The 24,201-nt window shown below is 43.0% G+C and overlaps 1 protein-coding gene across 3 annotated transcripts in view; it reads left to right on the top strand.

Annotated features, from left to right (window-relative positions):
* CAMK1D (calcium/calmodulin dependent protein kinase ID) overlaps nucleotides 1-24,201 on the top strand; it is a 221,187-nt gene that overhangs the window by 171,366 nt on the left and 25,620 nt on the right. For all 3 annotated transcript variants that reach the window (XM_030959829.1, XM_030959827.1, XM_030959828.1), the window contains exons 4-6: nucleotides 3,810-3,948; nucleotides 8,778-8,904; nucleotides 17,818-17,893. In XM_030959829.1, coding sequence (XP_030815689.1) covers nucleotides 3,810-3,948; nucleotides 8,778-8,904; nucleotides 17,818-17,893 — 342 coding nt within the window. The remainder of the gene's footprint in view (nucleotides 1-3,809; nucleotides 3,949-8,777; nucleotides 8,905-17,817; nucleotides 17,894-24,201) is intronic.

The raw sequence follows: 24,201 nt of genomic DNA, 5'->3' as shown, positions 1-24,201 counted from the left end.
TTATGGCTGAGTTTGGTTGTATTTTTTTCATTCTAAATAAAATTATTCCTTCTGGTCACTGTTTTGAAATAGTTTCCTGTTGCTGGAAGCAGGCAAGGCATATTCTGGTCTGTTCCATGTGCCATGGGGACACTTGGCTCAGCCCTTTCTCCAGGTGCTGGGCTTTTCCCAAGCTGCTTGGAGAACCAGGGAAAAGCCACAGCTCTGTGGTTGAGCCAGGACCAAGGGCTGGAGCCAGACATGTTCCATCCAGGCAGTCCCAGCAGGCACATCCATACAGAAGAGGCAGTTGTGGCTGCTTTGCTGAGTTTTGCCCAGCTCTGAGTCCCTGGGCAGGGCTGAAGCTGCCCTGGATCACAATGTGACACTTGAGCTGCTCCAGAGTTAAATGCTTTTCAAGTACCTGAACTTGGCTGGTTGTCCTTTGACTTTTTCTTTGCTGGGAACCAAGATTGAAATCATCAGGGGGAAAAGGTTCCTTTTGCTGTTGTTTGTGTGTCCAGCTCCATGAGCCAGTGCCAGCTGCAAGACAGGAGCAGGCCTCTAATTTCCACTAATGAGAAATCCCTCCTACCCTCTCTTTCTGGACAGAAAATTCTGTCTTAAATTCCTTTAAAACAAAGACCTAATTCTGCTCTTACTGCCTGCAGTTTCAATTCTGCCTCAAAATTGCCATAGAGAGGGTAAAGCTGGATGGTGCCATTAAAAAGAAAATAATTATTCCGGAGCATTGAAGACTGGAACAAACTGCAGGAACACTTTATGAGTGCCCAGGTCTGCTCAGAAGAGATGCCAAGTCCCATCTCAGCAGGGCAGAGGGGGTTGGGATCAAGACCAGCCAACAGGCCACATCTCCACCATGATTTTAGAGCTCAGATGCTCTCCCACAGCTGGTTTGCTCCTGTCACAGCACTGACTTGTGTCAGTCCTTGGGTGCTGTGCAGGGAGCAGCATTCCCAATGACATTATGGTTGAGTTAACCCTATATTGGAGGAGAAAAGCCATAAGGACATAAGGTCCGTGTAGAAAGTAGCCATGGCCTTGGGTGCTGAGTTGAAGAGCATCCCAGGGAGGTGGAGATCAGCCAGGAATCTTGCCAACATCAGGGAGACTCTAGAGTGCAGATTGTAATGCACCATAACACAGAGTCACCACACTCAGAAATAGGAGCACGAGACCCTTGGCTCTCTGCATGGACCTGGGATGCTGTCAGCATTCTCAATAAGCAAGGGCCTGCAAATGTAAGGGCTGCTCCTCCTGAGTGCTTGGGTTAAGCTCTGGTTTGCAGTGCATCATTTAAGAGGTTGCAAATATTTTCCATGTGTTGAAATGAAATTATAAGCAGATTGAGTCTGGGTACAGTAGATCCACTGGACTAAATCTGACTAAGAAAAGCCTTCAGTTAAAGAATGAGGCTTAAGGAGGGGCAGGGAGTGGGCTGGCATGGAGGGCAATTCTGTCAATTTAGTGAAAAATATTTTGTGGAAATACACTTTGCAAAAATCAAAGGAGAGTTTCCTCATGCAGGAAAGCATGTGATGTAAATTGGTATCTACTAAAGCAGTCCATTGCCTGTAACAAAAGTAACTGTATGAAACTGCAAAACAGCACATGCTGCATTTTCATGGGGAAGTGTGCTGTATTCTGGGATATTAATTACTGTGTGGGCTCAATTTTCAGTGCAATCAATCCACAGGAAACAAAGGGACTGCAAGGGAAATATAAAAAGACAGTCAGCTAATAGGAGCCATATTCAATAAAATTGTATCTGCCTTCGGTGAACAGTGAGGGTGAGGTGAGTCTGTTCTCCCTTGGCAGGGCACAGGATGGGCTGGGCCAAGAGGGGCTTGGAGCAACACTCTGTGTATTTGCACATATGTATGTATAAATATGTGTATGTGAGAAATACAACCCCTGTTTTGAGAAACTAGGAAAGAATTAGGGGATTTAATTCAGGCTGCTGGTGGACTTCAGACCCTGGGTGAACTTCACCTTTCCTGCAGTTTCAATATAGTGCCAGTATGTCAGTAAGCTGTTTGTTTTGTGTGCCTAGCACTTAATAGAAGGATTATCTGGTTTCTTTCTTGTGAGGTTTCCAGGGTTGCTTTTCGTTTTCGAAGCTGAATGTGTTCATTTTTAGTGGTAGCATTCTCTCCCATTCAGGCTCCAAACTTCCCTAGGAAGTGACTTCATGTTATTATTCAAGCAGATTATTGCCTGGAGTGGCTGAATTACCTAGTGTTTGTGTAATGGTAAGCTCTCAGTCCATATGCATTTAATGACTGTAATCATTTGTTATTTTCCCTTTATTAGGTTTGTTTTTAAAGAAAGTTTTACTGTGCTATTTATGATATGCTAAGTGGTGCAACTTGCTGAAGAAACATTTCACATACATTTTATTTTTTAATAGGTTTTGCTTGCTAAAATGGAAATCTTTTATTTACCCTAGTAGGGCAGTTTTTTGCTGACAGTTTTATTATTTCAATTACTCAGACATTTCTTTCCTCTTTTGTTTCCTCAGATACTCCTCCAGGGAGTTTTAATGTGCCATTCTTTATTTAAAATTGGGTTCAGAACGTGTTATTTCTAGCAAGGCAGGGGAAAAGTGCAGTACAGCAGACATTAAATAGTGGGATGTCAAGGTTTTATTTTCTTTCCTCTTTGAGTTGTGGAATCCTTTCCTCATTTGTGTCATCTGGTGATGAATTGCACTGATAATCTGTGTTCCTCATCAATAACTGTCTCCTACCAGTGCCAGGCAGAGGCTATGCTCTGCCTAAAGAGCTTATGGCTGCAGATAAATATGAGCATACATGTGTGAGTAAAGGAGGGGACCTCTGAGAGCATTTAAAATTGTCAGAGGTGCAGGCTACTTTAACAAAATAATGCTCTATGGGTAGTGGCAGCAACTCCTGAATCCATTTCATTCGCTAGTGGGGAAAGAATGGGAGCATTCCTCCAGGGAAATCCCAAGCCTTGGTCAGTGGAGTGAAAAGTGAACCCCAAGGGATCATAAAAGGGGAGAGCTTTACAGCCTAAGTGGGCCAGCACCAGCAGATGGAACTGCCTATGCAAAGTTGTCTGGGATGAGACAGCGTGGAAAGCAGGGCCTGCTCCCCTGGCTCTTGCTGGGCTATGATGGTGATTCCCTCTGCAAGTGCTAGAGAGTCTTTGACCACTCCCTGATGTGTGATGGGTTTTCCATTCTAGCCTGACCAGCCCTTGGAGAAAATCAAACTCAATTCATAGAACCATAGGATAAGCTGAGTTGGAAGGGACCCATCAGGATCATTGAGTCCAAATGGCCCTGCACAGGACACCCAATCACACCCTGTGCCTGAGAGCATTGTCCAAATGCTTTTGGACTCTGTCAGGCTCAGTGCTGTGACCTGGGGAGCCTGTTCCAGTGCCCAGCCACCCTCTGGGTGAAGAACCTTTTTCTGATATGCAACTTAAACCTCCCCTGACTCAGCTTCAGGCCAGTCTCTTGGGTCCTGACACTGGGCACAGGAGAAGTGACTGGTGCCTGTCGCTGCACTGCCCCTCATGAGGATGTTGAAGAGCACAATGAGGTCTCCCCTCCAGGCTCACCAGACCAAGTGACCTCAGCCCCTACACATAAAACTTCCCATTCCAGACCCTTCCCCATCCTTGTGGCCCTCCTTGGGATGATGGCGGAGCTCCAGAGCTGCAGGCAGATCTGCTCTGGCTGCCTGTGTCTAGTGCATGGCCTTGACCACCCTTTAATGATACAGAAAGGGCATTACAAAGCACATCCTCACTCTTCTGCTTCCTGCTGTGTTTTCCAGAGTGTCGGGGGGAGAGCTCTTTGACCGCATTGTGGAGAAGGGCTTCTACACGGAGAAGGATGCCAGCACGCTGATCCGGCAGGTCCTGGACGCTGTGTACTACCTGCACCGCATGGGCATCGTGCACAGGGACCTCAAGGTACAGCCACAGCACCACTCTGGCCCCTGGGCAGCGTCAGTGGAGGCTGTGTAATTGTGTGAGCCTAAGAAACACGTGAAGTTTGTTCATTGTGAAGAACAAACAATGGAGGTTGTGTAATTGTGTGTGCCCTGGGACTTGCTGTTCCAGTAAGGTGGTGCCACAGGAGAGATGCTCCAAAGCCTCCTGGAAACCTTCCCCCCAAGGATTCCCCTGACTGGGAGACTCCTAAAAAGTTCTGTGCCAGGATTGAGAGATGAGTAGGATTTGGTTTTTTCAGTCTTCAGGTTGTTGTTTATTTTTCTCTTATCAAAACTTTAGGATGCCATCTACATATCAGACTTAGCGTACAAAGAAAAGGCACCAAAAGTCACAAGACACACAGGTTCAAGGTCTTTTAAAGCTATTTTGCCCAATTAGCTCTCAGAATCTATTTTATTTCTACCTCTCTGTGAATAACTAATTATTTGTCTGTTCGTGCAACATCTGAATTGTGGTTCTTTCTCACCAATCACTCTGCTACCAACACTGCAGAAAATGGAGTAGATGAGGAACAAGGAGATCAAACAACACCCAAAATCCTCCATCTTGTCTTCTATCTAATTCCATACTAAAATCCCCAAAACTCTAAGTTTGTCACCCTGTGATAAACTACACTGCTGTTTCCCACACTCGTAGATTCCAGTTCATCCTAAAGTCTTGGAAGCTTTCTCCATGGACACAAGGTTAAAAGCAGTGTTCTCCTGGGGATCAGGACTTCTCAGGACAGGCAGAGAAATATTCCCTGTGCCCTGGGTTCCAGCACCCATGGAACTGGTTTTAATGAGGACTCTGCAGTCACGGCAGTTAGAGTGGGAGCTTTGCACATAGGATGTGAGGAAAAGCTATTGAGATCCATAATGTTACAATAAGGCAGAAATCCAATTATTGTATTTGCAGGGAATGCCCCAATGAAGGCAGGAATGATGCATCTGACTCCATGTTCTCAGAAGGCTAATTTATTACTTTATGATACTATATTATATTAAAGAATACTATACTATACTAAAGAATACAGAAAGGATACTTACAGAATGCTAAAAAGATAATAATGAAAACTCCTGACTCTCTCCAGAGTCGCAACCCAGCTTGGCCCCAGTTGGCCAATGAGTGAAAATAACTCACAGCAGAATCCAATGAAACAATCATCCTGTGGGTAAACAATCTCCAAACACATTCCACATATGAGCACAACACAGGAGAAGCAAAAGAGATAAGAATTGTTTTCTTTTTCTCTGAGGCTTCTCAACTTCCCAGGAGAAAACCCTGGGCGAAGGGATTTTTTCAGAGAATGTGAATGCCATACCCCATCTCAGCTGAGGTGTGTTCACTGCTAGAAAGATTTTTGCAGGTTTGCTGTGCTAGATTTACTTAATAATAACTGGTAATGGTAGTGGGGGAAAGTTGAGTGATTTCCTATCATTTGGAGCAGTGCTTTTGCTAACAGCAAGGGTTCTTCTAAGGACCATTGTGTGCCAATGTGATATTTAGATTATTTTCCTTTCAGCTGCACCATATTGTCACATCTAAACCTCTCAGCTTTTCAGGTATAAAAACTCGCTAAACATTGTTGTTTTAATGTTTTCTTCCAGTATCTTAAATGCCATTAAGACAAGCAGAAAGGCTTGGATTTGTTTAGTGTTTTAAGTAATAAATGAGCAGAGGATACTAGAAAAATACACAAATTTCAAAAGAAAACCGTGGGTTCAGCTCCTGAGCTAGTGGATTCTGCCAAAGTTTACTGCCAGAAATGAAGACTTCAGTGATGGAAATAACATCTCTGGCTATGTTTTGGAGGGATGCTCCAAACAGGAGTTTCCTTGGATGTTGAGGTAGAGCTTGTATTTTCCCTCTGTGAAGAGAGTGGAATTTGGCTACATGTTACGAGCCTTATATAAGCCTTATAAAAAGGTTTAATGAACACTAATAGAGTCAAGAGGCTCTGCAGTCCAGTCCAGACAGTCCCAAATAATGGGTTTCCTGTAAGGAGGCACTGGTTAGACTTCCATCTCCTACAGTCTCCACATCTTGCCCTCAGCTCCTGTTCATTTCCTGCCCTTATGCTGAAGTACATAGAAACATTCTCATATTTATAAGAGCTCCACAGAATTCCAGTATGGAAGTGCTGTATTTTAACATGACCATCTTGCTCCCAAATTCAACTTTTAGGAAACAACTTCAGGCTTCTTTCTGCCACCAGCATTTTTGGAGTGAGGTCCAAGACCTATTAATTCAGATATTCCATTGTACAAGGTCTTGTTATTTTTGTATTTATAATCTAAAGCAGGTTATACCTCTCATTTTAAAAAATAATCTTATTTTAAAGTTCCTGTCGTAAAATATGGGGTCTGGTGATTTGGGAATTAAGTTCAGGTACAAATTACTTTCAGAGTTTATGTAAGGCCAGGCTGAATTTAGATCAAACCAACCTTCTCCAGTGGTATTTTGTAGCAAAGAGAAGCTCTTTTTCTCTTTCTCTCTTTTGTTTGCAGATCTTTGTCAGTATCATGTCAATTGTCAAAATGACTCATAAAATGCAGTATGTGAGGAACACCTGCTGTGAATTTCTGTTAGCAAAAACATACCATGATGAGAAGAACAGCGATATAAGAAGACTTTTTATGATTTCAAAATATCAAAACAAGTTTAAGGTTCAAAATGAAACTCTGGGGAAGAATCCACTCTACAAAAACACAACCCATGAAACATCCATAACAATTATTTATTGTAATTATTTGTTTATTCAGATATCAAAATAGGACTTGCTGCAGTTGGTAAAAGCAGGTCTGGGCTCCAAGTCTCTAATCTAAGTAATGCAAGAGCAGATCAGAAGAGATGGCAGCAGGTGATGTCTGGGGGAACTCCAGGATGCACAAAAGGAGTGAAAGGTTCAAGCAGCTCCACTTGGTACAGAGCCACCTTGTTAATGCTTTTTGAATTAACCAGCTTGAGGAAACAGAATTCTTTTAAACAAGTTTGATTTCTAAATGTGTGGATTTCTTGGCCTCACTAAATGTATGTGGGAACCTGAGGTGAGTTATCAGAAATTGTTAGGAAATAACTGCTTTTCCCTTAATTCCAAGTCTACCAACCCCTCAGCAGATCACAAGAGCTGTAGTAAAAATTAGGAGTGACTCCAGCCTAGGGCAGAGCATGGCATGAAACTGTAGTCCCTACAAGAGTCTCAACACTATAAAGTCCAATTAAAGTACTGGAGTTGCAAGTTATCATGAGAAAGAACCATAAATGGTACAACTGCATATTTATTTTTAGGAACAAAATCATTTCCCTTTTTACCTCAGCCCTGCTGTCCCATGGATGAAGCCATCTCCTGGTGCTGGGGCTGGGGAGCAGGAATGGCTTTAACCTCCTGAATGGGGACATCACCTCCAGCACTCCTTTGTCCCCCCTTCCCCAGAGCAGATGGATGCTGGTGCTGCTGAACTGCAGTTTCTCCTCCTCACAAATCCAAGCTTGGCTGTGTCCCAGGGAGTCTGAGGATGTTGTGTGGCTGCAGCTGCTCCTCACCATTCCCTGGAGCACACAGCAGGCTGTGTCAGCATTTGTGCCAGCTTTGGGCAAAAGACTCCACCAAGGCTATCTGGAAACATTGGGTACCTGTAGGAGGACAGAATATAAGAAAATAAAGATAATGTAGAAAGTAATGTTACCCCTAAGGAGTTGCAGCTGGGCCAGTTATCAAAGATTAGGAATAGGCCTGACTTTAGCAGGCCACAGCTGTAAACAATGGGAAGAAGAGTGCTATAAAAGAGTGGGGTGGCTGGGTGAGAGGAGAATTGGAGTCAGTTGGGTGCTTTGTGAAGAAGAGAGTCAGTGCTTTGAGGAGCTGCCTATGAGAAAACACCAAGAAGGTGTGAAACCTTTGTGATGAGGAGACAACAGTATGGAACCCCTGCGATAAGATGACAACAGGTACCCATCACTTTTACAGGTGAAGACCCAGAAGTCCAAAGCCCATTGCCACCAGGCTGAGTGCTGCAGGTGTGGACCCTTTCATGAGCCCAGATGTTGGGCAGGGGAGGAGATGGGCTCTCACAGCACCCAGCCAGAGCTTTGCTGTGTAGCAGCAGCACACATGGATGCAGGGCTGGCTGGAGCAGATGGAGGCTGGTTGGGCTCTCCAAGCTGCCTGACTCTGGTATAAAAAGTCACAGGGCTTTGTGGAATGATCCTTGTTTTCTTTTGCTGTAAACAAGTTGCTGTGCTTAGTGCTATAGCACATTTTTCCTTCAGCATTTTTTCCTAATCAGCTGTAGCTGAAATATCCTTGCTTCAAGTCTGTTAACTGTAAAGGCATTTCTTCTCTCAAAACAGTTTGTTTCTAGTGGAGAAGATACAAAAATTCTCTAATAACTCCTGTTTTCTTTTTTCAAAGCCTGTATAAAATTTTTTTAGTACACTACCTGGATTTGCCATATTTACTTGCTTTCCAATGAATCCTCCTGCTTCACCACTTTGAAGTGAAAATGCATCAGACATATCTCACACGTAAGGGATGAGCCTTAGGTCTTACTTGAGGTGCCAGAGGAGAAGTTTGTTGGCCCAGGAAAGTTGCTCAAAGCTCAGGGTGTCAGGGTCTTCCATTTGTTGCCATGCAGGAGTCTGGAGAGGATCTCCATGTAGGTTTTAAGAAAACCTCTTTAAACTTAGGGCAACCAAATTATATTTGTGTATGGTGTGACTAGGGATTGTATTAAATGTAGGCCTGGGTCACCAGGTGTTATTGAACTCACATATTCAAAACTCCTTCTGTTTATTCTCCTTTCTAGCCTGAGAATCTGCTTTACTACAGCCAGGATGAGGAGTCAAAAATCATGATCAGTGACTTTGGCTTGTCGAAGATGGAGGGTAAAGGAGATGTGATGTCCACAGCCTGTGGCACTCCTGGCTATGTTGGTAAGAGGTTTGCTTATATTTTAGTGAAAATTAAATAATTCTCATTTTCTGGTGCTGGTACACGGAGATTTTACAGATATTTAATAGAATTTAATGTTTGCCTGTGCTTTGTCTTGTGTGCTCTTCCCCTTTGGGGTACAATTTTGCAATCCAGCTCTGGGTTTGTGAGATTCACTTTCATGTTTTCAGTCCTTTGTGGAATGAGTGTTCTCAAAGATCTGGCTTTAGCTACACCAGGAGCATGTGAAAAATAGCCTCAAATGTATTGCTCCTGCAAGCACCTAGGAAACCAAGACGCTTTACCTAATGAAATGCATTATTTATTATTTTAATCATAAAGAATAGCATTTGCCAGATTCCTCTGAGAGAAGACAGTAAAATCAAAGAGCTGCATTTATTCAGATATGTTCAGCAATCCTCTGTTACAATCGTGTTAAGTTACTGACTCAGATGTTAAAATGCAGAAGTTCTTTAGATCCTTGGGCCTTCCTGGACAGTGTCAAATTGTTTTCTGTCATTTATTCTTTGCTCTTCTGTCCATTTGGTAGTGACTGTACAAGGCCACCTATTAGCAGCATGTTTACCAGCAGCTTCTGGAAACACTTTAAGTAGCTGAAAGTGAGCATTAGATGGCAGGTGGTGATGAGGTCTGTTTGAGCAAACACATTTAAAAGCTCCCTTTGTGTACAAGACATCCAGCAAGCTTGTGCCTCCTGCAGCACCCGTATCATCAGCTGAGGTGGGGAAATGAAACTGGGGAATCCATGAAAATGACAGTGGATAGATTTCTCTCAGATCTTTCCAGCAGGAATGACTGGATGTTTTCCAGCTGTCAGAAACTCTTTTTGCTTTGCAGCTGCCACCTCACCTCTTTTCATGGCTCTGATGAGATCATGGTACAATAGCTCAGATTAGGTGATTATGACACAGTGATACAGATTTGTCACAGATATTTTTTATGGGCATTATCTTCACACTGTGCAGACACACTCTATCCCAATAAAATCAGGAAAAGGAGCAGATTTCTGTGTTTTTCCCATCAATGTTTTATTTTAAGACATGGGCCAGGATGCAGTCTGAGTAGCAGTCTTGTGTAATCACACCAGACTGGAAATCTTCTTCCAAAGCAGTGGCAGGAATTGAGCTGAGACAGCAATTTTCGTAACTTTTGCTGTCAGCTCTTCTGTCCCTATCAAACATGTTTTATTTTGCTCTGGAATGGTCACTGACTAGAATGAATCTCAAGGCACAGGAAAGCTGAGATGATGTTTGCTGAAGTGCTGGTGAAAATGAGGGAGTGACTCTGCTTGGTCTCTGAGTGATCTCATGCAGCCTCTCATCATTGCTATTTACATAAGAAAACTTGCAATTTTGGAGAGGAAGCCCTTGGAGCCTGTGACAGGAGCTGTAGTGCTTTGAGAGATGTTTGAGAGCTCTCATTACCCACGGTCTGGCCTCTGAAGGCTGCACAAGTGCCTCCAGGCTTGTTGTTACCTCGCTGAACACAGGATTTACTCATCCTGGTTCAAGAGGTCATGGCCACTTATTTCTGACGTGCTGACAGGACTTTTCCCCCTCCTTCATAAAGAAAACAGCTTTAAGTATTTGTTCTATTTCTTTTTTTTTTTTTCTTTTTTCTGCATGGAATGGAGCTCCTCTTTAGTGCTGTATTTTTTTTTAATGTCATAGGTTGCTCACACAACATTTTCCAGGCTCAGAAGGTGTTTATTGCTGTTCACTGTGGTGATACCCACAAATGGTCCTCCTTGAGTGTTACACCTGATGCTGTGGCTTCTCTATAGGTGCTCTGCAACTTGCCCACATCCAAAAGCTTTCATGTCTTCCAGTGTCACTCCAGCTTGCAGCACCTGCCAAGAGCCCTCAAATCAATGGAAGAGTCATTCCTCCTAATGGCACAGCATGGATAAAATTCCTCAGCCTGGCTAGGGCACACAAATGCCACAGCCCCAGCCCATCAAGTGCCCTTTCTGCCACCTCCTTTTGTGTTTGGCTTTTTCTTTCCCATGTATTTTACCTCGAGTAGCACTCAGAGATCCATCACTTAAAACAAGTTTCCTTTGCTTTTCTTCAGAGATAGGCAGAACACCCTAAGATTTTCTAAGATCTTACCAGAATTTATTATTTTTATCAGTTTGACCACTTTGCTTTTAAATTGCTGGAAGAGGTTTAGGCACATATCACATGTCAAAGGCACCCAGGGCTCTGTTAAGAAGTCATTGGAATCTGCTACCATTTATATTTCATCTCCAGAAATGGGTCCAGTCAGATCCCACTTTACAAAGTGCTGGACAAGCTTCTGACTCAGAAGCAAATCTGATCTTCACTCATGTCTGCTGCCCAAGTATCTGCAAGTATGCAAACCCCCTGTCATTTCTGTCTAATTTCCTTGATCAGGATATACTCTCAACTCCTTCTGCTTCATTTTTTATTTCAACTTTTCTTATTTTCATCTGCAAAGAACAGTAGTATCTATGACACTAAATGCCTGTTTATGTGGTCTGGAAATTCATTGAATAAGAAAGGGTGTAATTATAATTAAATCCCTTAACAAATATCAGTTTTCTTTCTGAAAATCAAAATATCACTTTTCAAATTGGACTATATCTGAAATGTGCATGGCCAATGGGGCGTTAGGACTTCAGCTTTTAAAGCTCTGGCTTGCAGATTAAATTACTGTCAAGAGTTCTGAGTTCTTATTTTTTCAGGAGTTTTGTCAGAGATTTTGGCCCTGTGATGAAAAGCTGATGGTTCAGATAATTTAACCCAATTATCTGAGCCACTTTTGTTAAGAGGCCAATCTAAAATGTTTGCTTACTGAAAAGGGGATCTGACAATACAAGCTCTTCTAAGAAGGTCTTGCATTTTCTTATTGCTTACCATTCTTATCCCCATTTCTTATGGAAAGAGTCTGGGATTCTTTCTGATGAGCTGGGACTAGACACCCAACTTTTAGATAGCAGCTGAATTGGGCAAGGTGAGCCTTGTGTGGCTCATTTCACTCCAAATGAGGTGTGAGGCGTGACCTGCTTGGGTCTGAGCTGTGAAAAATGCCAATCACTTGTTTTTAAAATTTTAAAAGTTTAATAGTAATAAAATAATTATAAAAATAGGAATCCAATTACAGTAATAATAACTTGGACAATTTGAATTAGGACAATATGAGACAATAGAGACAAAGAGTTATGGACGTCCGGGTACCTTTTTCTGGGCAGCACGAGCCCGAAAAAGGACCCACGTTAACAAAGGATTAACCCTTAAAAACAATAACCTGTTGCATATTCATTCATCTCATACATGATGCATAAATTCCATTCAAACACAGGATTCTGTCTGCTCATCGTCAGCTTCTTCCTCTGAATCCTAACAGCGCCTTCGAGGCCGGAAGAAGTTCGTTTCTTCTGATAAAAGGGCAATAAATTCTTTTCCTCTGAAAGATTCAGGTGTCCTGTGGCTGCTATTTTGCTTCAAGTCCTTTCTTTAAAAAAAGCATCCTACACAGCATAGTTTCTATTTTAACATTTTGTTATGACCTAATACTATTATTTAACACACTACTTAAGAGAATTAATACAGCATTACTTTCTAACACAACACATATAATATTCATTTTAATATTTGCGAAAAGCCAATTGTAAAATACTCATTTTTCACATGAACCCATTGTCCAATGTGGAGAAGAAGTGGTGTTTTCAAAACCCTGAGTGATGTGTGTGATTATGGGCAAGATCCCAAGAAGCCATTAGTGATTTATAATTTTAAACATCATGGATTTGGGCTGGTCAGCTGGGTCAGCCCTTGGCCTTATGTAAGAACTCAGTTTTGGTGTAGGAGCTGTTCAAAGCTGCCTGAGAATGAGCCATCCCTGAGGTGTGTCAAGCTGGGCACCCACCAGGAGGTGACTCCAGTCACTCAGCAAGTTCTTCTGAAGAGATTTTGGATGTTTGGGAATTGGGTGTCACTGAGTGACTTTCCATGAGAGGTAGTCGCTCAAAAGCTTTGCTTATTTCTGCAGATGGAACTTAGACTTTCAAGGCGCTTGAAAAGTTATTAAAAATGTTAGAAAGTCTGTCTGGGGCAATCTGCTCTCATTTTGCAGAAACACTGAATTATGAGCTATGTTTGTGGCTGACTAATATGTTAATCCTACTGAGATTTAAAATTCTTGCTCTAAGTCCCAATCCCTCTTCAAGTAAAATTTTCTTGTACTTCCCTGCCATACAAATTGGGCTGGATCCCGGATATTTGTCTGGTCCCTGTACACCCTACCTCACTCCCTGTTTTCATTTTCTGTACTGCTTTTATCAAAGGTCATTTCACAACTTTCATTTCTGCTCTGCCAGAAATTCAGTAGTTTCAGATCTCACCAAAGCCACCTGTTCCTCTTAGCCCTGTGCAAGACCACAGCATTTAAGTAAGGAATAGATTTCCATGTTGAATTTGGACCTCTTTGGTATCCTTTGAGTCAAAGGCTGGAAAATATTCAATAAGCCTTCAGAATATCCTTATTAGCCATAAGCTACTTCAGGAGCCTTTAGGCAGTATCATGAGTAATCAAGTGAAAATAAGGCATGGGAATCACTCTGAACAGGGTTTGCTCAGGCAGAAGCACCTGGCAGGGCAATTTCTCAGCTCTGTTGCTAAATCCTGACAAAGACTTGTGTTACCCTCTGCTAAGCATAAACTGCATTATTACCCATGGCAGATATCTAAATCTGACTCAGCAATGTGAAATAAGAATAATAGGAGCACAGAAAGTCAGCAATACTGCACTGAAACCCTGCTCTCCTTCAGAAAAAGCCTCAAACTTCACAGCCTTAGCTGACCAGAACAAGATGAACACTGGAGGAATGTGAGAAAAAATGGAAAGAAGTTGTTTTCACCCCAGGATTCAGTGGAAGAAGGGTTCTGGTCTTGTGGTGCTTCATGTGCATCTCAGCCTGCTTGCACTGAAAAACCTACTTTTGTAGGTTTTGACTTCAGGAGAGAGGCTGGGCTGGCTCTTTGTGTTCACCCTCGTGACTTGTGCAGTGTGAACAACAGGCTTAAAGTATCAGAGCAATCCCCAGCACCTGAGCTCTTTGCAGGAACATGGATTGCAGTTTTTGGCACCCAGCAGCTGTATTTTTAGGGGGCTTATTAGCATAGCTGTGCTCTCTGAGGGTAATGGCATAGTGTTCTGAAAGGGTTCCAAATGTTCTGGTCTGCACCTTTTCTTAAAACCTCCATTTGAAACAAGCCTTTGGATTTGTTCTCTTATTAAAAGCAAAATATAACTCAACCAAAAAGAAGCTAACTGTAAGACAGCAGGGGAAGCACATCTTCATGTACCTGAAGGTAGAATGAGCCTCCACTTTGTACCTGGCACTGTGGCAATGCTGATTCAGCCTGAAACACCTTCCTGGATGTGAAGGAAGGGCCCAGGTTTGCTCTGTTGGTTTCCCTGGCTGGGTGACTGTGGCCACAGTTCTCTTCACAGAGAGCAGCAGGCACAACTTCCCAAGGATTTTTCCTGGGAAGGCAGTGAGACGCACAGAGAGAAGAGGAGAAAACAATTCTTACCTCTATTCACTGCTCCTGTTGTTTTGCACCTGTGGAATGTGTTGTGGAGATTGTTTACCCAAAGTGATTTGTCAATTGGAATCTGCTGAGGATTGTTTTGTTTCCTTGGCCAGTTGGGTCCAAACTGTGTCCTGACTATCTCAGTCAGTCATGGATTTTTCTTTAGTATCTTTTGTGTAGTATAGTATCTCTTTAGTGTAGTTATAGTATAGTACTAATGTAATATAGTATTATATATAGTATATACATATATATATATTTATATATATTATATTTTATCATTATATGTATTATATATTACATATTATATGTATACATATATGCATATTATATGTAATATATTAAATTATTTTCTTATTATATATATTATTTTTATTATATTTATCTAACATATTATATTTTATATATTTTATATATATTGTATTCTATATTATATATTGTATATAGTGTTAATAAAGCAATTGTTCAGCATCCTGAGTCATGGAGTCAGAGCACATTATTCCCAGCATCAGGGGCTCCCTGCATACAATAGGTGACCACTGTTTATGGTTTGAGCCCAGAGTGATTCCCTGGGTGTGTGTGACAGTGGAAGCTGTGCTCAGCTGGCATCTCCCCAGCTCCAGAAAAGGGAGATTTGGCTTCCCCCTTCTCCTTTCTGCTGTTTTGTCTCCCCAGCCGTCTGTGTTGATCCTTTAGTGCTGTCAGCTCCTGGATTTTCTTTGTTGTGTCTCTTGCTTTTGCCTCTTGGCACTGATCTGCCTTCATTCCTGAGAGCTTCTCTGACTTGATTTTCAGCTCATTAAATATTTCCGTTTTTCCGTATATCAGAGACAGATGATGCTGAGCTGTGTCCTCCTGTTCCTGCTGCGTGTCTGCTTATTGGAACAAAAATCAAAAGCAGCCATTTGGCCTTAAAAGAAGTATTTAAACCTCCTACCTTTCCTTGTTAATGCTTACCCTGTGTTGTTCCTACCTGTTTCAGAGCTGCCATCCAGAGCAACAACTATCAGTGCTCTTCACTCCTTTAAAACAGAGAGAAATGCCCCAGCACAGCTTTGATGTTTTAAGAGGGAAAATCTTTATATAGTTCACATCCCCTCATCTCAGAATTGTTTTCTGTTATGTTAATGTGGCATATCTGTATAATGTCAGGAGCTCACTGGTGCTCAGCAGCCATTTGCATAATATTTTCTTTAGGAGCTAGAGATGTATAATGTTTACCTTGAGAGTTATGTAAACAGGCACAGGCAGTCAAAGGCAGAAGAGAATGTGAGTAAAATACTGGGAATTTGGAAGGACTAGAGAGTTGGAAGACATCTAAGCACATAAAGACAGGAGAACATTAACTCCATTCTCATATTTTGTCACAAAATTTGATTACAAGGGATGGAACAAAACAGGAAACTGTTTCATTTCTTATGCAGTGGTCCCAATTTGCTGAATGACTTGAAAATTGGGGTAGTATTTAACCTGTGCTGCAGATTGGGACAAATCCCAGTCTTCAAGAGTCTTCATAATATGGTTGTCACCTGTAATTTTACCCAAATTTTCCCCTGAATTTTCTTCAGTTCTGCAACATGTCTCTGGTGAAATTTGACCCATTTCCATCATTGTTCTGCTTGTGGAAATGCAGATACCCTCACCTGACTTGTGCACTCTCTTCCTTCAGGCCCCTCTATGAGCCCTCATGCCAAAGCACTGGAAAGTCTTTTTTTATTCTCGTTATCTCTTCTTGTTCCCTACCTTGCTGGCAGTATTGACCTTGGCTTTTTTTTGTTGGCTTGTCTGGATTAAGAAGTCTTTGAAGAGTCCTACCAGTACAGCAGAGGATAGGTAGCTACTAAATGTGAGGCTTCAGATTTAATATATCTCTGTGTTTCACAATGTGTTTTTTGCTTTTCTTCACAAAGTGCTTTGGTGCTGGAGAGACTCCTAGCAGAGGAAGGTGTGACTCCCAAGAAATATTTTTGTTGGGATTTGTCACTTCATTACTTTTTTCCAGCATTTGAACTCCAAATTACTCAAAGGAAATACTGTACCTTTTAAAACCCAGTATGGCAAGTCTGCTTTAGGAATGCCACAATTAGTGATTTCTTGCATTATTGTGGATGTTTTGCTTTGAAAAAGGCAAAAGCTTCTTTACATGAAAAAGATTAGGGTCACAGGGCTTTAAAATTTAGGTTTAAGCATTTGCACTGCAAGGTCTCAACAGGGACCCAAACAAAAAATGCACCTTTTTAAGTCTCAGTAGTATAAAATAGTAAAGCAGATCCACAAGGAGTTTAAATAAATTCCCAGGCTCTTGCTTCTAGCAAAAGTCAGACTGTGGTGGCTGTATAGAGGCAGGAGGCTCAGTTCCTTTGTGCACATGTCCAATTCCTGCAGCTTTTCATTTGTCCCTCTGAGGTGTCTGTGTTCCCAGAGGCAGAAGGACAAATGACTCCCTCTGACATCCAGCAGGGCTTTGGAAGGCAGCTGCTGGAAGAAGTGGTGGCTGCTCTCCCTCCTCTCCCGCAGATGTAGTTTATCTCCTCCCTGACTCGCTGCCCTTTCTGAGCTGCCTCTGGAGCTGCCCTCTCTGGCAGAGCAGAGCTGTGATGCTGTCAGGGAGGATCTGCATCTCTGCACCCCTGCAAAGCTCGGCCTCATTTTCCTCCTAAACAGGGAGGTGATGGCCCTCTGCCTCTCACACATTTTTCTGTGCTTTGTTTTGTTTTCTGTGCCTGGAGACAAAAAACATCTTGAACTTGCTCTGCTTTCAGAGTCATCCTTTCTCGTGAGGATATAACCTTCAAAAACCTCAGGACGCATTTGCAAACACAAGGGTGTGGTGGTGTTCACAGGGGTCCCAGGACACGGGAAGAAATTAGAATCTTGACTCCGTGTTTCAGAAGGCTGATTTGTAATTTTATGATATATATTATATTAAAAGAAAATGATATATTAAAGCTGTACTAAAAGAATAGAAGAAAGGATTTCATCAGAAGGTTAGCTAAGGAAGGAATGGAATGATAAAATCTTGTGACCAACCAGAGGATCCAAGCCAGCTGACTGTGATTGGCCATTAATTAAAAACAACCAACATGGACCAATCAAAGATGCACCTGTTGCATTCCACAGCAGCAGATAATTATTGTTTTTCTTTTCTTCTGAGGCTTCTCAGGAGAAAAATCCTGGCAAAGGGATTTTTCAGAAAATATCATGGCGACACAAGGGTTATATGTGGAGAGCAAAACGAGGTCTTGGGGGTCTCCAAGTTTCAGAGTCCTACCTTTTGACCATATTCAAATGTCTGGCCTTATAACATGTGCTTGTTTGGCTTTTTATTTTCAGCTCCTGAGGTGCTGGCCCAGAAGCCGTACAGCAAAGCCGTGGACTGCTGGTCCATCGGGGTCATCGCCTACATCCTGTGAGTACCTCTGGAGTGCCCAGTGCTGGCACCTTTGGGACCTGCAGCTTGCTCTCCCACCATGGACTTACCTGCTCAGCCTGGGGCAAAATAACTCAGCCCTGACACTTGTGATGCAGGGTAGAATGTACCCTGGACACCTCCTCTCACGTGTCTGTGGTTGAGATGACTTCTGAGGTATTAGAAAATCTTTTTTTCCCGGCCTCGCAACCAAAGAAAAAGTCGAGATTTGTCGGTTTTGCTTTATAAGGTTGTTTATTTTTTCTTATTACATTCGGTCTCTGACCTGCTGAGATCTTGTCCAGCAGGTTGGGTTGTGGTACAGTGCCTGCCCTTGGGGTGGTGTTAGCTTTTTATACTAAGAACTACATGTACTTTATTTACAATAATTTTCCAATACTTACTACCTATATTAGACAGTCTATTTCTATTTTAAACCAATCAAAAAGTGTTACTATCACAGCAAAGATGGAGGACAAGAAGAAGAAGAATGACAGGACACACAGATTTTTCTATTTTGCCTCTTGAACCCCCATTTGAAAACCCCAAAATTCTATTTTTTCGCTCTATGACAAACTAACTATCATTCTACTCAAACTCTTGTGGCTTGTAAATCTTCACACAAAGTTGGTAATTGTTTCCATGGACTAAAATTGAAGGCACAGGTGTTTTTGACTCCGTGCCAAGGTCTCTGAGCCCCCTGCCAGGGTCTCGAATTACCCAGGGCAGCCAGAGGAATGTCCTGGATTCTGACAACCTCCCAGCTGCATAAAGGCTGAAATTTGAGCAAAAGTGGTAGGAAATGGACTAGTACCCTTCAGCTGTCAAAATCCTTGCTCCCACCAGAACTACACTACACTGTGTGCAGTAATGTGGGCTTGTCCAGGTTGTGACATTATTGAAGTTATTGTGGTTCCCTGCTCAGATTGGCTTTGAGAAGAAACTAATCTGGCTGTGTCCACTGAGCTGCCACAGAAAAAAATATCTTTTCCTGACAACATTACCACTGTTTTGTTTTTTTTTTACTTTTCCCTTTTACACAACTGTCACAACTGTTATACAAGGCTGAAGGAAAAAGCAGCTCCGATAAGGCACAGCATTAAAGCATTCCTACTTTGTTCCTTTTTTTCCTTATGCAGACATTTCAAGGCTTGTCAACATGAATAACTTTTTGATGGTGCTGTAGAACTATTTTTTGCCAGGACATACCTCATTGCTGTGCTATCCACTCTGTACAATGTTCATTCTTTACATTTGCATTACATTTGCATAATTTATATGCTCCCCAAAACAAAGAGGTTTTATATTAAATAGGAAGGCAGCTTGGTTTATTGCACGTGTTTATTTATTTAAACCAAAATCCTGCCTGAAACATTAATTTTATGACTGTCTATTTTGAAAACTTGTTGAGTACAAAACTTACATGGGAAAGGATTTCTCTTGGAGCAGCCATCAATAGCAGGATGCAAAAAGCTTTTGCTAAACAAAGCAAAAATCAACAGTGCTTTGACTTTGGTTCAAAGCCCACTGGGACCTACTAGAGCTGTGAGGAAGAGCACAGACATGCCAAAATACCTCGAAGGCTGCTTCACAAACCATTCCTTAATGCTCTTTTAGATGAGAATGGTGTGTGCTGACTCAAAGTTACCTTTTTTCACAAGCAAATCTGATCATGGAAGTCCTAAGGGTTGGGATTTTTGACATTGTTAGTCCTTGCCAGCCATGGCAGGACACAGTTGGAGCCTTTTCTGATGCTCTTTTAGGACTTAGCTGAGTACCAGTTTCAGAGTGGGAAAAGGAGGATGCAGGTGGGAAGATAGCACCACTCTGCCTCACATCCAGGCTCAGCTGCTGCCTGGGTTCAGTTTATTCAGTTTATATCCACCATGAAAATATGTGTCCATCTGCAGCCCAGGGGAGGGCTGGGAGCTGTTGCATGTGGCTGCCTGGAGATAAACCTGGCTCTGCTTTCCTCCAGGTTGTCAGTCCCATGTGTCCATGGCTCATGCACCAAAGGTCTCTTGTGCTGGCAGACCTGTGGTGTTATTTCACTTGTTGCTGGGGAATAGGGGTGAGACAGTGCTAGGCAGTGTGTCTTCCACACCCACTTTATGAGCACTGCTTCAACAGGTGGAAGACTTTAATCTCCTCCATAATCTTTCCCCCTTCCTAAGCAAGGCTGCTCTTTCTGCAAGGTTCAGCTCTGTTTCCTGCTCTGTTTTCCAAATCGGCATGTGCTCAGCTTGTCGGGCAAATTTAAATTCCCTATTCCCTACACAGGGAATTCCCAGCCCAGAAGGCTTAAATCATCTCAGTAAGAATGAGCCTCTATGAATTCCTGTTTGCAGGACAAGGAAACCTTTTCAGGCTTTCTGTGCTTCAGGTAATAAGGTCTTGATTTGTATTTTGCACAGCCCAAATAAGTGGCAATAACACATTGCTGTAGAAGGAGCCTGTTAATGTCTTTGCCAGATTGTTACAGCTTGGGTGGGATTGGGTCTGAGACCAAACCAGCTCTTTCAATGTGTAAGCCACATCCTCCAGCTCCTGTAGCAGTCAGCGGCACTCCTGGGCTCCCTTTGGTTAGTCCCCCACAGCCCATGGCATCAGGGACTCTGTGCACTCCAGAGTCACTGGGCACATCAACCCAGCCTGGGTGGATGCAAGCAGCCATTTCACCAGGGTGGGCTGTTCAGCTGCCTAAACTTGCACATTTAGGGCCATGCTGGGGGGTCCAGGACAGCCACAGGGGTTTGGAAAATGCAACACATTGCAGAGACCTTCCATCTGGAGAGGCAGATGGATCCAAGGCCAAGACCATGGGCCATGTCAAACAGCACCAGATGCTCTTGCTGAGGTGACTGGATCACACCCTGCTCCCTGCTCAGAGCCCTGCTCCCACAGTGTGGATTCATCTGCTTTGTGGCACATTTACATCACTCTCCAGCCTCCCTTGATCCCTCTCTGCTGAGTGATCTGAGAAACCCAGCCCAGACCTCACGTGTCCTGGCCTTGGTCTGGATCTCATCCTTGCTTCCAGGAATAGCCAGAAGCTGCAGATGTGGTGTCTTAAGAAAGTGAATGTCTGGAATTCAGTAAAAAGAGAGGGGGGAGGAGGGTCCTTCCCTAAGCTGGAGGGAATTATCCCTGGTGGGGTGTCTGGTACAGCCAGTGATGGGCACGGGTTGAACATGCAGCTTTGTGGCCTCAGCAGTGCCACACCACCAGAGGCAGCAGTGCCAGCTCCCACTGTGACATGGCACTGAGATGCCACAAGGACCTGGTGAAATGCTGGGAGTTAAACCTGCCCTGAGCAGAGTTATTAGCTCCAATGTGTAGCTGCACCCATTTGGATATGCCATTTCCAGCTCCACAATCAGCACAGCTGGAGCTAGTTGTACATGCCCAAACCAGCTGGAGATGCATTTTTACATATGGCAATCCAAGCACCACATCTTGCTTCATCTCCTCACCTCTCCCACAGATCCTCACTGCCACTCTGGACAGACTGTTGTCATTTAAGAAGATGGAAACTCAAAGGAAACCAGCACAGAATCAGGCATAAATTCAAGATGCTTTGAGCTAATATTACTACAAGTGGTTTGAGTGCCTCCAGACCCAAGCTCAGTCTCACTTGAGAGCCCTCAGTTCATGACACTGGAAGAACAAATTGTTTCTGAGGCACTGATGCTGTAGAGAAGTGTTTGTTTCCGTGATCTGCAAGGATGTCTTGGGACAGAATAATTCTGTTTCAGTGCCAGTCTCCAATGCTTCTCCTTAATGATAGCCAGATTGCAGAGGCTGCACCAGTGGAGTTTTTATCAAAACCTGTTTTGCATGAGAAGTCATTATTCACAAAAACTAATTTTAGAGCCTGAAATTTCCTGTTATTCCAGTTGCAGTATTTCTCAATTTGAAACAGCCTCACTGTTGAGCTCAGCCTTCCACTTATCACAAGGTAGTTCTGATCATGTGTCCAGCTTTAAAATATAAAGCAGAAGAAGAGCAAGAGGCTTCACTGGATTCCCAGCAGCTGGATTTGGGACCTTTCTGGGTCAGATAAGGGATTACAAAAGCTTGGGGAAAATACTGATCACATGCACACCTTATATAGAGAAGATTAGGTTAATTTATGCAAAAAATAGAAAATCATGTTTTGAGGCTGGAAAAGAACCTGGGGGCACAGAATGCTCTGCCTCAGCCCCTGGTTATTCATAGTCTTCTGCAATAGGTCAAACACATTTTTTCTTGAATTTTCTTCTGTTTCCAGTCACTGTTTGGACAGAGAGTTACTGGTTTGTTATTCTTTATAAACAATTACCTATCTGGAGATAAATCTTGAATCAAACTTTCACACTTTGCCGCTGAGCTGGTTTTGATTCTCAAGTAGATGTGCATGAATCATCAGTGGTGTTTGTATGGAAGGATTAACCAGGGACAGTGCAAAGTATATTATGCCAAAAGAAGTTTCCACCATCACCTAGGAGTCATCCATTGGGAAAAAGTGGTCAGTCATCTTTCCTGCTTTGCATCACACACAAGCCTAAGCAAAAAGTGAGGAATAACTTACTTAGTAGTGGAAGGAGAAACAGGGTGGCAGAGGACACAGGCATTTTGGGTTGCTCAGGAAAACTCAGCTAACATTGGGAAAACAGCCCCAAATGATCATTCCTCATTGCTTGCTTCTGAATTTGTCTGTGATCCCCTCTGCTGATATGTCTTTGTCCACAGCTTAGTGGGGGCACCAGTGTCAGCCAATATGAGGGACTGTTCCCAAAATATACAAAATAAATACATGTGTTCAATCCCTATAAATAGCACTTGGATGATTTCCCACACCATTCATCTCAGGTCTTTGAGCAGCTACTGAATTCTTTATTCTAATATAACTGTAAAATTGTTTGTAAAACTAACCCAGGGGCCTCTGGTGTTACAGACTGGACACTGACATATGAATGAGTTCTTTAGCCTTTAGTATCACCCCCAATATGTAATGGGATCTGCAGGGGTTTGCTTTCTCTGCCTGGTGAAGACAAGATGTTCCTGCTATTCCTCTTGTGCTCTCAGGATCACTTTTAGAAATTACTTCTGGAAATATCTTTCTCCTGTACATCCACCTGTGTTCTTCTTATCTGCATCCCATTATTTTTAAGACAAGACTGGGAATAGGAGTTTAGGGGAAAATCTGTTGCTTATGTGATAAGGTTGCTAAATAATTCTGAAAACCTTTTATTTGGTGAAACTGCAAGAAAATGATGACAACTAATAGCTGCCTGAAACTCCCCCAGGACAGTGCAGGATTTTTTCACATTGAAGACAGAGGGTTATTTTTGCATTTCTGCATATCTGAAGAAAAGCAGCAGAACCTCTGATAGTGAGGTCATTTTTTTCACACAGAAATGTCCCAGCAGATGGAAATGAAGTCGGTGGGATTTTGATTCTGTAAGAATTAACCAAAAAACTCATTATGGACTTTGGAAAGTGGCCCAGTTGCTTGAAGTCCAGCAAGATTTCCTCCAGCCATAAACTGCAAGATAGGCTGATTTGCTGGGGCTTTCCCATCCCTTCTGCAAAGCCAATAATGTTCATCCTAAAGTAACATTAAAACTTCCATGTCTTCCTAAGCTCTGTTTTTAAGGGAAAGGACAGCAAGGCTGTATTTTGGCTCTCAACCCATCCCTGTGCCATGGTGCCCCAATGTTTCCCTCCCACACTCCACCTCTTGTGACCTACAGGGCTTGCTCCCTTCTCTCCTGCTTTCTGCTGTAGGTCCTCATTGATTTGCCTCCCAGAGGAACATCCTTGCATCCCTCTGTGCAGGAGGTTCATCCCATCCCTGGCCAAGCCAGGATCAGCCCCTGGGCTCTCAGGTGAGGGCTGATTTGGGGGGATCTCCCTGCCCATGACCTGTAGCAGCAATGAATCCTTCTCAGCCTCTTCCTAGCAAGGGAAAAGCTGTGCCAAAAGAGGCTCTTTTCTGCCCTGTGCCCACCTCCTGGCAGTTCTGGTGCCCTCCTGCATGACCCTGTCTCTCCTTGTGCATCAACAGGGGCTGCAGTGGCCTCCTGGATGCAGAACCTGATTCCCCAGCCCTGTACATACTCCAGCCATGCAAGAAGATTTTAATCTCTTCCATAATCTGAAAGGCCCTGGAGAGGCTGAGGTTCTTGTTTGGACTCATATCTCTGTGCTCCCCCCTTACAGGGTTGTTGCCCTCCAGCTCTGGGCTGCTTAGCAGTTCACTCCTACCTTTTGCTGCCACACGTGTGCATAAATCACAGCAGTCCCAACTTGTGCTCTTGTACCTC

This window comes from Camarhynchus parvulus, chromosome 1A (genome assembly GCF_901933205.1).
Source record: "Camarhynchus parvulus chromosome 1A, STF_HiC, whole genome shotgun sequence".
Classification (NCBI taxonomy): domain Eukaryota; kingdom Metazoa; phylum Chordata; class Aves; order Passeriformes; family Thraupidae; genus Camarhynchus; species Camarhynchus parvulus.
This window is presented reverse-complemented; position numbering and strand designations above follow the sequence as displayed.